General features: G+C 38.6%; 2 protein-coding genes across 5 annotated transcripts in view; one reads left to right on the plus strand and one right to left on the minus strand.

Moving 5' to 3' along the window:
- The window catches only part of HACL1 (2-hydroxyacyl-CoA lyase 1), a 41,217-nt gene extending 35,176 nt beyond the window's left edge, over positions 1-6,041 (minus strand). The window contains exons 1-5 of one of the 2 annotated variants that reach the window (XM_082840086.1): positions 5,847-6,041; positions 5,589-5,693; positions 3,359-3,399; positions 1,972-2,052; positions 803-875 (exon numbers count right to left, since the gene is read on the minus strand). In XM_082840086.1, the coding sequence (XP_082696212.1) occupies positions 803-875; positions 1,972-2,052; positions 3,359-3,399; positions 5,589-5,693; positions 5,847-5,936 (390 nt within the window). In that variant the 5' untranslated portion in view covers positions 5,937-6,041. The remainder of the gene's footprint in view (positions 1-802; positions 876-1,971; positions 2,053-3,358; positions 3,400-5,588; positions 5,694-5,846) is intronic. The other variant, XM_082840087.1, reaches the window with a different exon arrangement.
- A 112-nt stretch (positions 6,042-6,153) lies between these two features.
- The window catches only part of BTD (biotinidase), a 56,397-nt gene continuing 47,546 nt past the window's right edge, over positions 6,154-15,004 (plus strand). The window contains exon 1 of one of the 3 annotated variants that reach the window (XM_082840097.1): positions 6,154-6,242. Coding sequence is in view for 1 of the 3 variants with exons in the window: in XM_082840093.1 (XP_082696219.1) it covers positions 8,478-8,533 (56 nt within the window). In the remaining 2 variants the exon portion in view is untranslated. Of the gene's footprint in view, positions 6,243-6,290; positions 6,307-8,471; positions 8,534-15,004 lie in introns of those variants that run through there. The other 2 variants (XM_082840096.1, XM_082840093.1) reach the window with 2 other exon arrangements.

Raw genomic sequence — 15,004 nt, forward strand, 5'->3', positions numbered from 1 at the left:
CTCTGCCTTGGTGTGATTCAGGAAGAAAATCAAAACAAGACACAATTTTCATTTCTTAGATTGGCAAAAATAAAAAAGTTAGATAATACCCAGCATCTATCATAATACAAGAAAACAGGCACTCTCATAAACTCTGGTGAGAATATAAATAGGAAGGGAAGTTGACAATGTCTCCTAAAAATGTAAGTAAGTATATCCTTGGACCCAGAAATTCTAAAGCCAGGAATACACAACTTCATCTGTTATATCTCATTACAATAATAATCTATTTTTACATTTCTGCCAGTTTTCCTGTTATATATTTTGTTGTTATGCTGTTTGACATAAATTCAGTAGCGTTAATTTTTCACTGTTTAATGTACTTTGAACCATTGTATATTCAATAGAAACTGTTTCTCTTAATATTTTTTGATATAAAATGTACTTAACAGTTGGTAGTCTTAGTCCCACAGGTGTGAGTAGGAGTTTTCCTCTCAACTTTTCTCTTCCTCAAAGTCTGATAGTCCCAAACCATTTTTATTCCTGCATTTTCTTGACTCTTTGAAGAGATTATTTTCAGAGTTTAAATTTCTGTCAAAAAGGTGTATTTCTTGGAAGATTGCTCCTAAACAGAGCCTAAGCTTTCTTAATAACCACATTGAGAGTTTCTTGTAGTTGAGGAAAATTACCTTTAAAATATCTCAGGTACTTTTATTTTAATTGTTTATTTTGCAGACAGGAGTTTTAATTTCTTCTCCATAAATCTTAATGGAGTATACTTACGTTACTAAAATGATAGAGGGAAGATCTTAGAGTTGGGTACCTGAGGAAACTCCTGGAAGGCCCCCATTGTTTCCTGACTTCTTTCAGAGGAACCACCAATCACAATCAAGGGCCTGAAATATTAATTTTTTTAAAAGAGAATTACAAATGAGATCAACATGTAAAGTACTCAGCAAGTACCCAATAAATAATAAACACTCAATGAATGTTAAAAAAGAGAGAAAGAGAGAGAATTACATTTTCCCTTAAAAACTGCCAATTTAGAAAGATTTAGGAAACAACTTGGTGTGAGAGAACACTTCCTCAATTTTGGAAAAATCTGTAATTTGTGGTAAATATTTTTCCTCCATGCCCCTCTCTCCCTTGCCTCTTTTGGATACTGATTCTAAACCTCTGGGTGTGATGATGTAAAATGAATTGTTATGCCCTTCCTATATTCTTGAAATTAAGAGAAGAAAAAAACTTTTGTCACACTTTCCTAAATGAGTCTATTTGGAAATGGCAGAATGAAAAAAATTCCTCAGCAATAAAATTCTTATGCTTTGGGGAGAAAAAAAAAAGATACAGCAAAGTTAAAGTTACTCAAAAATTATCAGACACTAAAGTAGATAAGAAAGAGAAAGTGTAGGAAGGACGAAAGAAAAGAAGTCAAACCCTAAAAAGTAGGAAACACATGGCAAGAAAGAAAACAATGTCCTTCCCACAGGAAATTTAAACATTTTATGAACTGATCAAAACATATCCCCCTTTAACATGATCTTATGAGTAAAGAACCAGAGATGGGATTAAGGGCAAGAGCAACTAATCTGCTTATAAAGCCAACTCAATAAATATAAGATTTCAATTGTCCTGCTAGTTATGCAAGACAAGGTGAAAAATTAAATACATTCTTGCATATTGAACTGGGATCTTTGATAAACAGTTCTTCACTTAAAGAGACTTATACATACATTCACACACATATATATATATAGATAGATAGATAGATATGGAATATACACATATTTATTCCAAAATATTAATAGTCTTTTTTTCTAGGTAAAAGAGCTGTTGATGTTTTTTTTCTTATTTTCTTCCTAACTCTCTTAATTTTTCACTAAGCCATTTCCTTAAGCACCTGACCCCTGGTCTTCCCACCACAGATCAGTGGTTGCTCCACTAGGTAAAATCATGCATTGAGATTTTTAAGAAAATGTTTTAAGTAATTACCAACAGTTCATGTTTGCATTTGCCATACCACCCAAAGCATGGATGAGACCTGGGCCAGAAACAACAAGGCAAACTCCCGGCCTAAAAGCAAAACAGAATTAATTTTATTAAAAGCAGGTCAAATGCAACACTTGATTCATATCACTTTAGGGTGAAATGTCACCTTCTTGAACTTCAAAGGCAGGATATATAGATCTTTACTACAATTGTAAAACAATTATTAGACTATTTTTTTAATTAGAATAAAAAAGGTTATATCAGTCTTCCTGCAAGAAATAAGGTACCTACCATCCTCACACTGTATTTCGCTAACCTCTTTATACTTTTCTCCTATTATATTTGGGCTAAATCAAGTTGACTGCATACAGAAGCAAATTTTTGACTACTGAGTACATTTCTATATGGAAAAAAAGTGTTTTTAAAAATTTTCTTAACAAATATATAATGTAAATTGGTCTTTGCCAGGAAGTAATTCTGAAATGTAGTGCTCTGCCCCAAGTTTTTAAATTGAACTTGAAAGCTTTACCCAAGATGACTTTCTAAGCTTAAAGCACTGAAGAAAAGGTATCTCCATATAATTCAACTTGCCATTTTCAATTTATACAGTAATTTCTTAAGAACCTCTATTTAAGACAGCCTTTAAATTGGTGCAGCCACTGTGAAAAACAGTATGGAGGTTCCTCAAAAAACTAAAAATAGAACTACCACACAATCCAGCAATTCCACTCTGGGTATTTATCAGAAGAAAACAAAAACACTAATTCCGAAAGATATATGTACCCCTATGTTCATGCAGCACTATTTACAACAGCCAAGATATGGAAGCAACCTCAGTGCCCATCCATGGATGAATGGATAGAGAAGATGTGATTGATACACACACACACTGAAATATTACTCAGCCATAAAAAAGAATGAAATCTTGCCATCTGTGTCGACATGGATGGACTCGGAGGATATTATGCTTAGTGAAATAAGTTAGATAGAGAAAACCAAACACCATATGATTTCACTTATATGTGGACTCTTAAAAACAAAACAATGAACAGAAAATAAACTCAGAGACAGAGAAAAAACTGGTGGTTGCCAGAGGGGAGGTGTGTGGAGGAATGGATAAAATAGGTGAAGGGGATTAAGAGGTACAGACTGCCAGCTATAAAATACGTAAGTCATCGGGATGAAATGTACAGCATAGGAACACAGTTAATAATATTTTAACAACTTTATATGGTGATAGATGGGAACTGGTCTTATGGTGGTGACCATTTCATAATGTATAAAAATACTGAATCACTATGCTGTACACCTAAAACTAATATAATACTGTATGTTAATTATAACTCAGTTTAAAAAAAGAAGTTGAGATAAAACATAGACTTGAGTTTACCTGCCTGTCAGATATCCAACCGCAGAGGCAGCATAACAAGCCTACAAAGAAAAAACACTGGGACTTACATTTTGGGACTCTTATAGTATTAAATTGTATTAAGTAGTAAGTATTATTAAGTATTATACATGTATAAAGTATGTACATAATAATTCACTCTCAAGTAAGGGGGAATTGGAACATTTTTCATTCTAACGAGTAATGTTCTACCTGTAAATTTTAAATAATGGTTTAAGCATCTAAATCTAATTTTTAGTTTTTCAAGGAATTTGTCCATATCATCTAGTTTATTCATAATATCATCTTATAATTGCTTAAACGTCTGCAGGATCAATAGGAATGTCCTCTTTTTTATTCCTAACATTGATAATTTGTATTTTTTCTCTTTTATTCTTCATCAGTCTTGCTAGGGATTTACCAAATTTATTAATCTTTTCAAAGAACAAATTTTTGGATTTGTTGATTTTTCTCTATTGTTTCTTTGTTTTCTCTTCCATTGATTTCTGCTTTTTTTAAAAAAATAAATTTATTTATTTTTGGCTGTGTTGGGTCTTCATTGCCATGCATGGGCTTTCTCTAGTTGTGGTGAGCGGGGGCTACTCTTCCTTGCAGTGCGTGGGCTTCTCATTGTCGTGGCTTCTCTTGTTGCGGAGCACGGGCTGTAGGCACACAGGCTTCAGTAGTTGTGTCACGTGGGCTCAGTAGCTGTGGCTTGCAGGCTCTAGAGCTCGGGCTCAGTAGTTGTGGCACGTGGGCTTACTTGCTCTGCGGCATGTGGGATCTTCCTGGGCCAGGGCTCAAACCCGTGTCCCTTGCATTAACCACTGTGCCACCAGGGAAGCCCAATTCCTGCTTTTGTACTTATTATTTTACTACTTTCAGTTTGGGTTTACCTTGGTTTTCTTTTTCTAGCTTCTTAATATGTAAGCTTAGAGCACTGATTTTTGATCTTCTTCACTAAGTATAGATTCATTTAAAACTATTTCCTCTAAGAACTGCTTTAGCTATAGCTTACATGTTTGAGATCTCATCTTCTCATCATCATTCAATTCAAAATGTTTTCCATTTTCCATTGTGATTTCTTCTTCACCCCACTGGTTATTTAGGGTCCATGGTGACATCCCCTTTTTCACCCCTGACACTGGTAATTTGTATTTTTTCTCTTTTATTCTTAATCAGTCTGCCGTGAAGGTTATTGATTTTATTAATCTTTTCAAATATTTACAAAGGATTCAAATGTACTGAATTTCCAAATGTTTGGGGATTTTCTATCTTTCTGTAATTGAATTCCAGTTTATTTCCATATGGTCAGGTCACATATACTGTTTGTTTCCAATCCTTGGAGATTTGTTGAAATTTCCTTCATGGCCTTCATATGGTTAGTTTTTATTTTTAAACTGCACTTCAGCTCACTATAGGAAGACAAGGAAGGTGCTAAATTAAATACAAGATAATCTGGAAAAATGCTAAATGCCCTTTAGGAAGAAATGAGACTGGGTTGGCAAAATGTCCTAACTTCCTTTCTTGTACTTCCAAATAAGCCTCCGAGAAGGGTGGCAAGGTAATGAGGTGGAATAAGCACTGGACTGGGGCTTAGGACACCTCTGGAGTCCAATCACGGCTTTACCATTTGTGATACTTGTCACTTTGCAGAGCCACCTACTATACAACATGAGACTTGGCCTTCACCCATTCACCTTGCAGGTACTACCGGACCTCCTATCAAATGCAGGCTCTACCTACACACTGGGGATACAGATGTGTCAAGAAAAACTAATATCCGTGACCCCCTGAAGCTCAGAGCCTACTAGGGAAGTCAGACCGGACAAATAATACACAGACACATAATAATCGTTAGTTACAGAGTGAAGGTCAGGGGACAGGATTCAGACCAGGTAAATGTCCCTTCCAATTCTGACACTCTAGACTGGGCAGAGTACATACAATACTGTATACTGTAAGAGCATGGACTCCAGACCCAGAATACCTAAGTTCAAATCCTGGCTCTGCCAATACCAGCTGCCTCCTTGAGCAAGTTTCTTAACCCCTCTGGGTCTCACTTTTCTCATTTGTAACTAGGATTAACAATGGTTCTTGCCTCCTAGGATTGTTGTGATTGATACGTGTAAAGTATTAGAGGCGAGATAAGCGGCGACTGTCCGCAGTGAAAATTTGCCTTTATTATTACTCATCCCCAATCTTGCATTCAGCTCTCCAAGTCCATACTTACCGCCTGCTCGTTCCTCATCCCGATGTATCTGATGCCCACCTCCTGGGCAGCAAGGGCGATTTCGGTCACCGGGATGCCTACGATGCCAAACATGTAATTCACATCCTGGGGGCCAAGAACAGAGAAATGAGGCCGCTAAAAGGAAAACCTCCAGCAAAGCTCCCCCCTGCCCTCCCCCGCCGCTCTCCCGTTTCCAAGACAACGTCTCGGCCCCGTCGGCTGCCGTAGGAGCCTTTCAATCAGGAAGGTCCAGCACACCTGTGTTTTCAGGGCCTGGGCGACGACTTTAGCACCAGACACCAGCGTCTCGCGTCCGTCGCTGCTTTCTGCCAAATTACTTTCCGACATCTTCCACCTGAAGTTCGAGGCCCTCTCGCAGTGGACAGCAGGCTGACGCGAAGTCACTCAGCCAAACCAACGCCGGAGACACCAACTGTGGGGCCGCTTCTCTGAGTGAGGAGGAGGGCGACCCACCGCTTTAAACGGCGGAGAGGAGGAGGCGGGGCTGAAACCAGCCCGTTGGGGGTGAGGTGAGATGTAAACACACTCTCTCTCCTGCCACAACCTCGCCCTTTCCCCGGGCCCTCCATTCGCGGCCGGCAGAGTGTCAGGAGGAGGCGGGACTAGCTGGAGGCGGAGGCCTGTGCCGAGCAGGTGAGAGGTCGAACCGCGGAGGCCTGTCGCCTTAGTCCACCACCCGGAGCCATTTCGAGACTGCGTAAGGCGGGTGGTACTTACGCAGAGTCCGGGCGGAAGGGGGCTAGGGGCTTGGGCAGAAGGGGACGTGGCGCGCGCTCCCGGCCCCGCCCCTGGCCTCGGGGCTCTGGGGGCTGCGGGCTGGTTTCGCAAAGGCTGCTGGGATGCGGATGGCTGGTTGCTGCCGGTTGTACGGCGAGGTCGTGTTTGGGTTGCGTGGTCATTCTTCCGCGTCCCTTAAGTTCGAGGATTTGACTTACACGCTTTTTGATTTGTACGCTCATATTTTTGTGGCTTTGCAGTCCGTGAAGATTAATACCCGTCAGTTAAATCCGTAAGCGGATGTGTACTCTGCGTCGTGTCTTAGAGGAGGACACGGAATCTCCCAAGCGAGAGATAAAGTAACTTACCCAGAGCCATTGGACCAGACTGTGCTTCAGACTAACAATCTTGGGCTCTATTCACTGTTAAGCCCTTTGGCCACAGGAGATAAGAGGAGCCCCTTGAGCCTAGTTACTTTTGACCGTTATTTTCTCTAACCCTTGCCAATAACCCTCCACTCTTGTCTTTACAAAGTCAGGAAATGGGGGGTGGGTTGTGATTCTTAAAAGTCAGTCCCTCACCACAACCAGCTCCTGCAGCTGAGAACCTTTTTTTTAAACAAAAGTTTACTGATTAAAAAAAAATCAGTAGTTGATTTACAATGTGTTAATTTCTTCTGTACAGCAAAGTGATTCAGTTATACATATATATGAATTCGTTTTCTTTTCCATATTCTTGTCCATTGTGGTTTATCACAGGACGAGAACCTTTTAAAACACATTTTTGAGTGAAAAAATGGTCTTACAATGTGTGATTTATGAGGCTATGGCCTCAGGGTCATTAGACCATCTGCTCAGTAGCAAACAAAATTGCCAATGGTAAGGAAGAATGGAACTTTAAATTTTTGACGATCTGGAGTGTTTTAAAGCAAAAAGACCAGTAATATGTGGAAAGTAAAAAAACAAGAAGAGAGAGGAGTGGGTCATGGGTAGTAAAATGAATGAAAAGCATTAGAAGTGAAAGGATTTCTAAAGCCAGTGGGACCTTCCAAAAAGGTTTCCCCTCAAATTTCAAGCCCTAATGCCCACCCTGGCCCCCTTGGATATGGGGACCTAGCCTAAGGTAGTCCATCTAAGAGGGAGATTTCTTTGAAGTCTCAGAGTTCATCTAGAAAATAAATGCAGATCTTGCATTGTATTCCAGAATCTATCCATATTTTAATATAAAAGTGATCTTTTTATTGAGGTAAACATACACGTAAATGTACAGATCTTAAATGAGTTTTGACAGTTGTATATACCTATGTAACCACCACCCAAAATACAAATGACATTTTAAAATATTTACCTGTCAAATAAAATGACATTCCAGAAAGATGCACAGTGCTCTTTGTGTGGCTTTGAATAGTCCTTGGTACAGTATCTCCTGTCCCTGTTTGAGAAGCATAGACCCTATACCTCTGTACCATGTGGGATTGTTTATATCAGTACCTGTATGACAGTTTCTATCCCCAAGCATCAGAATCACTAGGAAAGCTTTTTAAACAAACAGTTGCTTGGGCACTACCCCACATCTTCTGAATCAGCATCTTAAGACAAATTAGGCACCTGTATTTTTTTTAAAGCTGCTACCTAAATTTGATTTGCAGCCTGACTTGAGAACCACTAGCTCTGTACTCATGCTAGAGGCATGAGTTAATAATTAAATGTGTGATTGCCTGTTACCAAAAACTGTTGCTTAATTTGGATTTATGGGTTCAAGGCTGGTTTGACATCAGTAGCACAGACCATGTAGATGGCAGTTAGTCAGTTCATGTGGACTTGTGTTCAAAGAAGAACTGTGTTCTTCTGTCCCAAAAGAATCACTGACAGAATCACTCAGTATAAAGTGAGAAAACTAAACTATGAATTGGAACAAATTCGCTGAATTCAGAATAACCAATTGTGCAAAGGGACAAATTCTCAACTGACTGGACTCTGCCCTTTAGCAGAGGGAGTCGGTGAGACTGTTGAAATTTGCTTCACCTTACAGCTTTGAGTTCAGGGCCCAACATTCCATGGTTCACTTGGGTCTGATGATTCAGCAAAAGTGCTGAGAGACTTACCCCAAGATTTGCAGGCACTTGGAGCAACTGCTTTCAATCCAACGGCAATGACAGGATTCCAGGATTCTTTTGTAACTTACCCAAGGCCTTTTGTGCAGACATTGTAAGCGTTAACCACATTCTTTGTTACTTTCATTGGTGGTAGGCATGGAATTTTATTTGTTTTGCCTTGTTTGTTTATTCGTGGAAAGAGGTCAAAGGAGGAGTAAGTCTAGGTTTCTTTTTAACAGAAAAGGCTAAAGTAATGATTACATGCTCTCCAGAGAGCATACTGGTTACTGTGTTTTTGGGCTCTGGACCTGAGATTATGAGGGAGATATTTGGTGGCTTTCTTACATCTGGGCGAAGAGAACATCCAGGCAACCAGGTCATTTCCTTAGAGTTGCAAAATAATACCTGGAGAAAATATACTTGCTAAAGATTTAAAATAGGCAGCTTCTATAGTAACTTCTTAGGCCCCAGAATTATGTTTTAATGGGTAAACTAACTGCTATGAGGACATAAATGATTTATGTCAAATGGCTTAGAAGTCATAACATAGTATTTCTCCATATGCAAGTACTCCACACTCGGAGGTGGCCTGTGGCCCAGGGGTTGGTCAACCATCACATATGAAACATGGTATCAGTTTTTAAATGTTTTCTGTTTTCATTTGTTTCTTCTGTTTTGCCATCAGCTTTCATTACAGCCCCTTCCTTTAGCTTTTTTTTTTTTTAATCTATTTATTTATTTATTGGCTGTGTTGGGTCTTTGTTGCTGCCTGAGAGCTTTCTCTAGTTATGGCAAGTGGGGGCTACTTTTCATTGCGGTGCGCGGGCTTCTCATTGCGGTGGCTTCTCTTGTTGCGGAGCATGGGCTCTAGGCACACGGGCTTCAGTAGTTGTGGCACGCGGGCTCAGTAGTTGTGGCTCATGGGCTCTAGAGCACAGGCTCAGTAGTTGTGGCGCACGGGCTTAGTTGCTCCGTGGCATGTGGGATCTTCCCAGACCAGGGCTCAAACCCATGTCCCCTCCATTGGCAGGTAGTTTCTTAACCACTGCACCACCAGGGAAGTCCTGATATTTTTTTAAATATATTTTTTATATATTTATATATACTTAAAGATGTCATTTATGACATCTTTCAGACACATGAATAAGAACAGAGATTAACACACACCCATGTGTCCAGCGCTAGCTTAAGAAACACTTAACAAATAGAACGAAACCCCTATGTTTCCTTCCCCCATCACATCTCCTGCCCTGTGCCATAGAGGTAACCACTATCTTGAATTCGGTGTTTATAATTCCTACCTGTGCATTCTTTAGGTGATTGGCATTTAGGTTGTTTTAAGCTTTTTAGTGTTATAAACAGTTTTCTTTGAATATTCTTGCATGTCTCCTTGTGCACTTGTGTGAGTTTTTATGTATATGTATCTAGCAGTGTTATCAGAGGGTAGGTTCTTATCTCATAGCAGAAAGAATTCAGAGATGAGACAGGGAGGTCAAGAAAGCAAAGTGAGGATTTATTTAAGAGAAAGTATGCTCTCAAGGGGAGAGCAGGCAGTCTCAGGTGAGTAGCTGCACTGAGTTTCTTCAGCAAGCTGGTTTGTGGGGCATAGAAATGAAGGGGTGGAATATTCACTGGGGAGGGAAGGGGTGGGTTCATATTCCCTGATTTTCCTCCCAGCTCCACCTTCCCAAGGGGAGGAGGGATTTCTGTCCTTATTTAGCCTTGATCAGAAGTGTCATGACATTGGTGTATGATGAGTACTTCTTATCTGTGAGGCTAATTTTATTGTAATGAGGGCATAGTGAGTGAAATGTTACATTCAGACACTGGAGATTCCCGCCTTTCCCCACCTTTCTTTGTCTCCAGGACACTTATCACCCCCCAAATGTATAGTTTCCTGTCAGTCTGGAGGTTCCTGCTTTTCTTTGTCTACCCAGGGACCCCCATTGTTTACAAGATGTGTGGTTTCCTGCCATTTGGCCCCTGCCCCTGCTTCTCTGCTCGTATCTAGCTAACTGCCTGCTTTAACAGGGGTGGGTCATCAATTTTACTAGATATTACCAAATTGGTCTCAAAAGTTATTGTACCAATTTATACCCCTAACTTCTGTATATAAGAACTCCCCTTTCTCTGCACCCTCAATTGTGGAATTTAAAATTTTTTGCCAATTTGATGGTTGTGAAATGGATTTTCATTTCCATTTCTCTGACTACTAATGAAGATATCTAGGTATAGATTATATAGTTATATATTTGGATTTACCATTGGGATTTCTGCAGTGAATTACCTGTTTATATCTTTTGTCCTTTATTGGATTGTTTATCTTTTTCTTATTTATCTGTACATGTTCTTTATATATTCTGGATACTTATTCTTCGTCTTTTAACTTTGTTACTTTTGAGGTACAAAATTTTGTGTTTTTTCGGTGTGTGGTCACAACTGACAATTTTGTTTTTCGGCTGTGGCGTGCGGCTTGTGGGATCTTAGTTCCCCAACCAGGAATTGAACCCACGTCCCGTGCAGCGGAAGTGTGGAGTCCTAACCACTGGACCACCAGGGAATTCCCACAACTGACAATTCTTTTCCTTTATTTTATACTCTTTGTATCTTGCTTGAAAAAACTTTCCCTAAACTGAGGTTATATGGAGTTTTTTTTCTATATTTTCATTAAAAAGTTTAGTTTTTTTTAATATTTAAGCCTCTTGGTCTACCTGAAATTGATTTATATATATGATGAGAAGTAGCAATCCAGGGTTTTTTTCCATATAATATATATATCAATTAGATTTTGATGTGTAATTAACCACTCTAAAACTCAGTGACCTAAAACAACCACCATTTATTTAATTTATAATCCTGTGAGGCTGGGCTCAGCTGGGCTTCTTCATGTGTCTGTGATCAGTTGCTAGTCAGCTAGGTCACTCTGCCACTGGAAGTTGACCCCCGGTCCCCAGCGGTGGCAGGCTTATCCCCACTGTGCCATATATCTTTCATCATTCAGCAGGCTTCCCTGGGCTTCTTTTTTGGCAGCAGGTTGCAAAAGGGGACAAATCCCATGGCAGAAGCCTTTGTGTGCCCATGTTTGCTAACATCGCATTAGCCAAAGTAAGTTATAGGTAGAGCTCAGTCTCTGAGTGGGATGGCATTAATGTTACATGATAAAGGAAAATGAACACAGAGAGAGGAATAATTGCTAGCCATTTTTGTAGTCAATTTACTAAACTACCTGTTGTCCAAGCACCTTTGATGGTATAGTTCATTCTTATCCCACTGATCCATGTTATCTATCAAGTTGCCATATATGTGTGGTCTGTCTCTGGACTCTCTGTTCTTTTCCTATCCCAACACCAGTCCTACACTATCTTAATTTCTATATTTTTAAAATAAGTCTTTATTTTAGGACAAGTCCTACTTTGTTCTTTTGAAACCATCTTATCTATTGTAATTAGTTTCCTATCACTGCTGTAAAAAATTACCACAAAATTAATGGCTTAAAACAACATAAATTTATTATTTTAACAGTTCTGTAGTTCAGAAATCTGAAATGGGGTTCACTGGGATAACAGCAAGGTGTTGGCAGGAGCACGTTCCTTTCTGGAGGCTCTAGGGGAGAATCCATGCCTTTCTCCTTCTAGCTTCTAGAGGCCTCTCAAATTCTTGACTCCATCTTCAAGGTGAGCAGTGTCAGGCCAAGTCCTTCTAATGCTGCCATCCCTTCTTCTGCCTCCCTCTTTCACTCCCAAGGATGCTGGTGATTACATTAAGTTTACCGGGATAATCTCCCTATCTCAGAGTCAGCTAATTAGCAACCTTAATTCCCCTTTACCATGTAACCTAACGTACTCACAGATTCTGGGGATTAGGATGTGAACATCTTTGCGGGGCCATTATTCTGCCTCTAGGTTTATTCATAGCCTTTTTCTCTTTTGTACATATTATAGAATCAGTTTCTCGAATTCCATGAAATACTCATTGGAATTACATTGTTCATAAATTAATTTGGATAGAACAGTATCTTTATATTGAGTCTCTCTTGCCATGAGCATTATATATCTCTCCATTTATTTTACTCTTCCTTAATCTTTTAATTAAAATCTTTTCTTATGTTTATTTCTAAGTATCTTACTGTTTAGTTATTTGCATTTTCTAGTTTTGGGGGGGCCAATGTGTTAGAATGCAATTAATTTTCTTATGCTGGTCTTAAATTTAACTACTGTATTTTCTTATTAATTATAATTTGCTTATAGATGCTCTTGGGTTTCTTCGTAGATAATCATATCATTAATGAAAGTTTTGTTTCTTCTTTTCCTATTCTTATATCTTTTATACTTCTTTTTCTTTTTTTAACATTCCTAAATTTATTTTATTTTTTAAAGGTTATACTCCATTTATAGTTATTATAAAATATTGGCTATATTCCCTATGTTATACAATATATCCTTGTAGCTTACTATATACATAATAGTTTGCACCTCTTAATGCCCCTTCCCTCTTCCCTCTCCCCACTGGTAACCACTAGTTTGTCCTCTACATCTCTGAGTTTTACTTCTTTTTTGTTATATTCACTAATTTGTTGTATTTTTTAGATTCCACATATAAGTTATATCACACAGTATTTGTCTTTCTCTGACTTATTTCACTTGACATAATACTCTCCAAGTCCATCCATGTTGTTGCAAATGGCAAAACCTCATTCTTTTATATGGCTGAGTAGTATTCCATTATGTGTGTGTATGTATGTGTGTAGGCATATACACACAAACACCACATCTTCTCTACCTGTTCATCTGTTGGACGCTTAGGTTGCTCCCATATCTTAGCAACTGTAAATAGTGCTGCTGTGAACACTGGGGTGCTTGTATCTTTTTGAAATTAGCGTTTTGGGGTTTTTTTAGATATATACCCAGGAGTAGAATTGCTGGGTCATATGGTCGTTTTATTTTTATTTTTTTGAGGAACCTCCCTACTGTTTTCCACAGTGACTATACCAATTAACATTCCCGCCAACAGTGTACAAGGATTCCCTTTCTCCACATCCTCACCACATTTTTTATTTGTGTTCTTTTTGATGATAGCCATTCTGACAGGTGTAAAGTGATATCTTATTGTGGTTTTGATTTGCATTTTCCTGATGATTAGTGATGTTGAGCATCCTTTCATGTGTTTGTTGGCCATCTGCATTTCTTCTTTGGATATACTTCTTTTTCTTATCTTATTGCACTGGCTAAGACCTCCAGTACAATATAGATAAGAAGCACTGATAAGTCACATTTTAATTTCCTTTAATTTATTAATGTGGTGAATTAAGTTGATACACTTTCTCATATTAAATGATCTATCATTCTTGTGATAAATCCAACTTGGTCATGATGATTTTCTTCTTAGACATTGCTTAGTTAGTTTGTTTTTTTTTTTTTTTTTTTTTTTTTTTTTTTGCCGTATGCGGGCCTCTCACTGTTGTGGCCTCTCCCGTTGCGGAGCACAGGCTCTGGACGTGCAGGCTCAGCGGCCATGGCTCACGGGCCCAGCCGCTCCACGGCATGTGGGATCCTGCATCGGCAGGTGGACTCTCAACCACTGCACCACCAGGGAAGCCCCCTATTTTCCTTTCTTAAACTATCCTTATCTAGCTTGGGTTTCAAGGTTATACTGTCTTTTAAAATTTTTCAGAATAGTTTGTATAAAATATGTATGTATAAATATGTTTGTATAATAAGGATACAGTATGTATCTTTCCCTTGAATGTTTGGGAGAATTCCACTGAAAAATATACCAGTATTGGTGCCTTTAGAGAGTCTTTGATAATTTAATTTTTCTTTTTTTTTTTTTAAGATATATATTTTGATGTGGACCATTTTGTTTTTAAGTCTTTATTGAGTTTGTTACAATAGTGCTCTGTTTTGGTTTTTTGGCCCCAAGGCATGTGGGAACTTAGCTCCCCAACCAGGGATCGAACCCACACCCCCTGCATTGGAAGGCAAAGTCCTAACCACTGGACCACCAGGGCAGTCCTGATAATTTAATTTTTCTTGGGTAATTGGTCAGCTTCATTTTTCTATCTTTTTTGGACTTAGTTTTGGTAAGTTTTATTTTCCTAGAAAATTGTGTATTTCATCCACATATCCCTTTAGCATAGATTTGTTCTAGGGCATCCAATAATCAGTTCTAAAATTTTTGTTGTAATCACAGTTATGTTCCCTTTTAATTTTTTCATGTTCATGTGTGTATTTGTTTACTTTTCTCCTTGATCATTCTTGATGGAGTCTTGTTTATTTCATTAGTCTTTTCAAAGAATCGTTTTGTATGCAAGGCTTCTTGGCAAAATGGCCACTTCAGAGCTGAGCCAGGAAATGTACACAATAAGGTTGGGACATCTTTTAAAGTTAGATTACAAAAAAGGTATCAGAAACTATTAGGGTAATGTAGGATGAGTTTCAATAATGATAATAATTGCAATGGAAAGAAATCCATGAAATATGTTTAAATCCATGAGTTCATAATACTTTTAAAAAATTGGTCACCTTCAGAAAATAATAGAGATACCAGTTTCTTATCTTGAAAACTGATTTTTAAAAGAAGGGGA

This window comes from Leucopleurus acutus (genome assembly GCF_964270905.1).
Source record: "Leucopleurus acutus genome assembly, chromosome: 5".
Taxonomy (NCBI): Eukaryota; Metazoa; Chordata; class Mammalia; order Artiodactyla; family Delphinidae; genus Leucopleurus; species Leucopleurus acutus.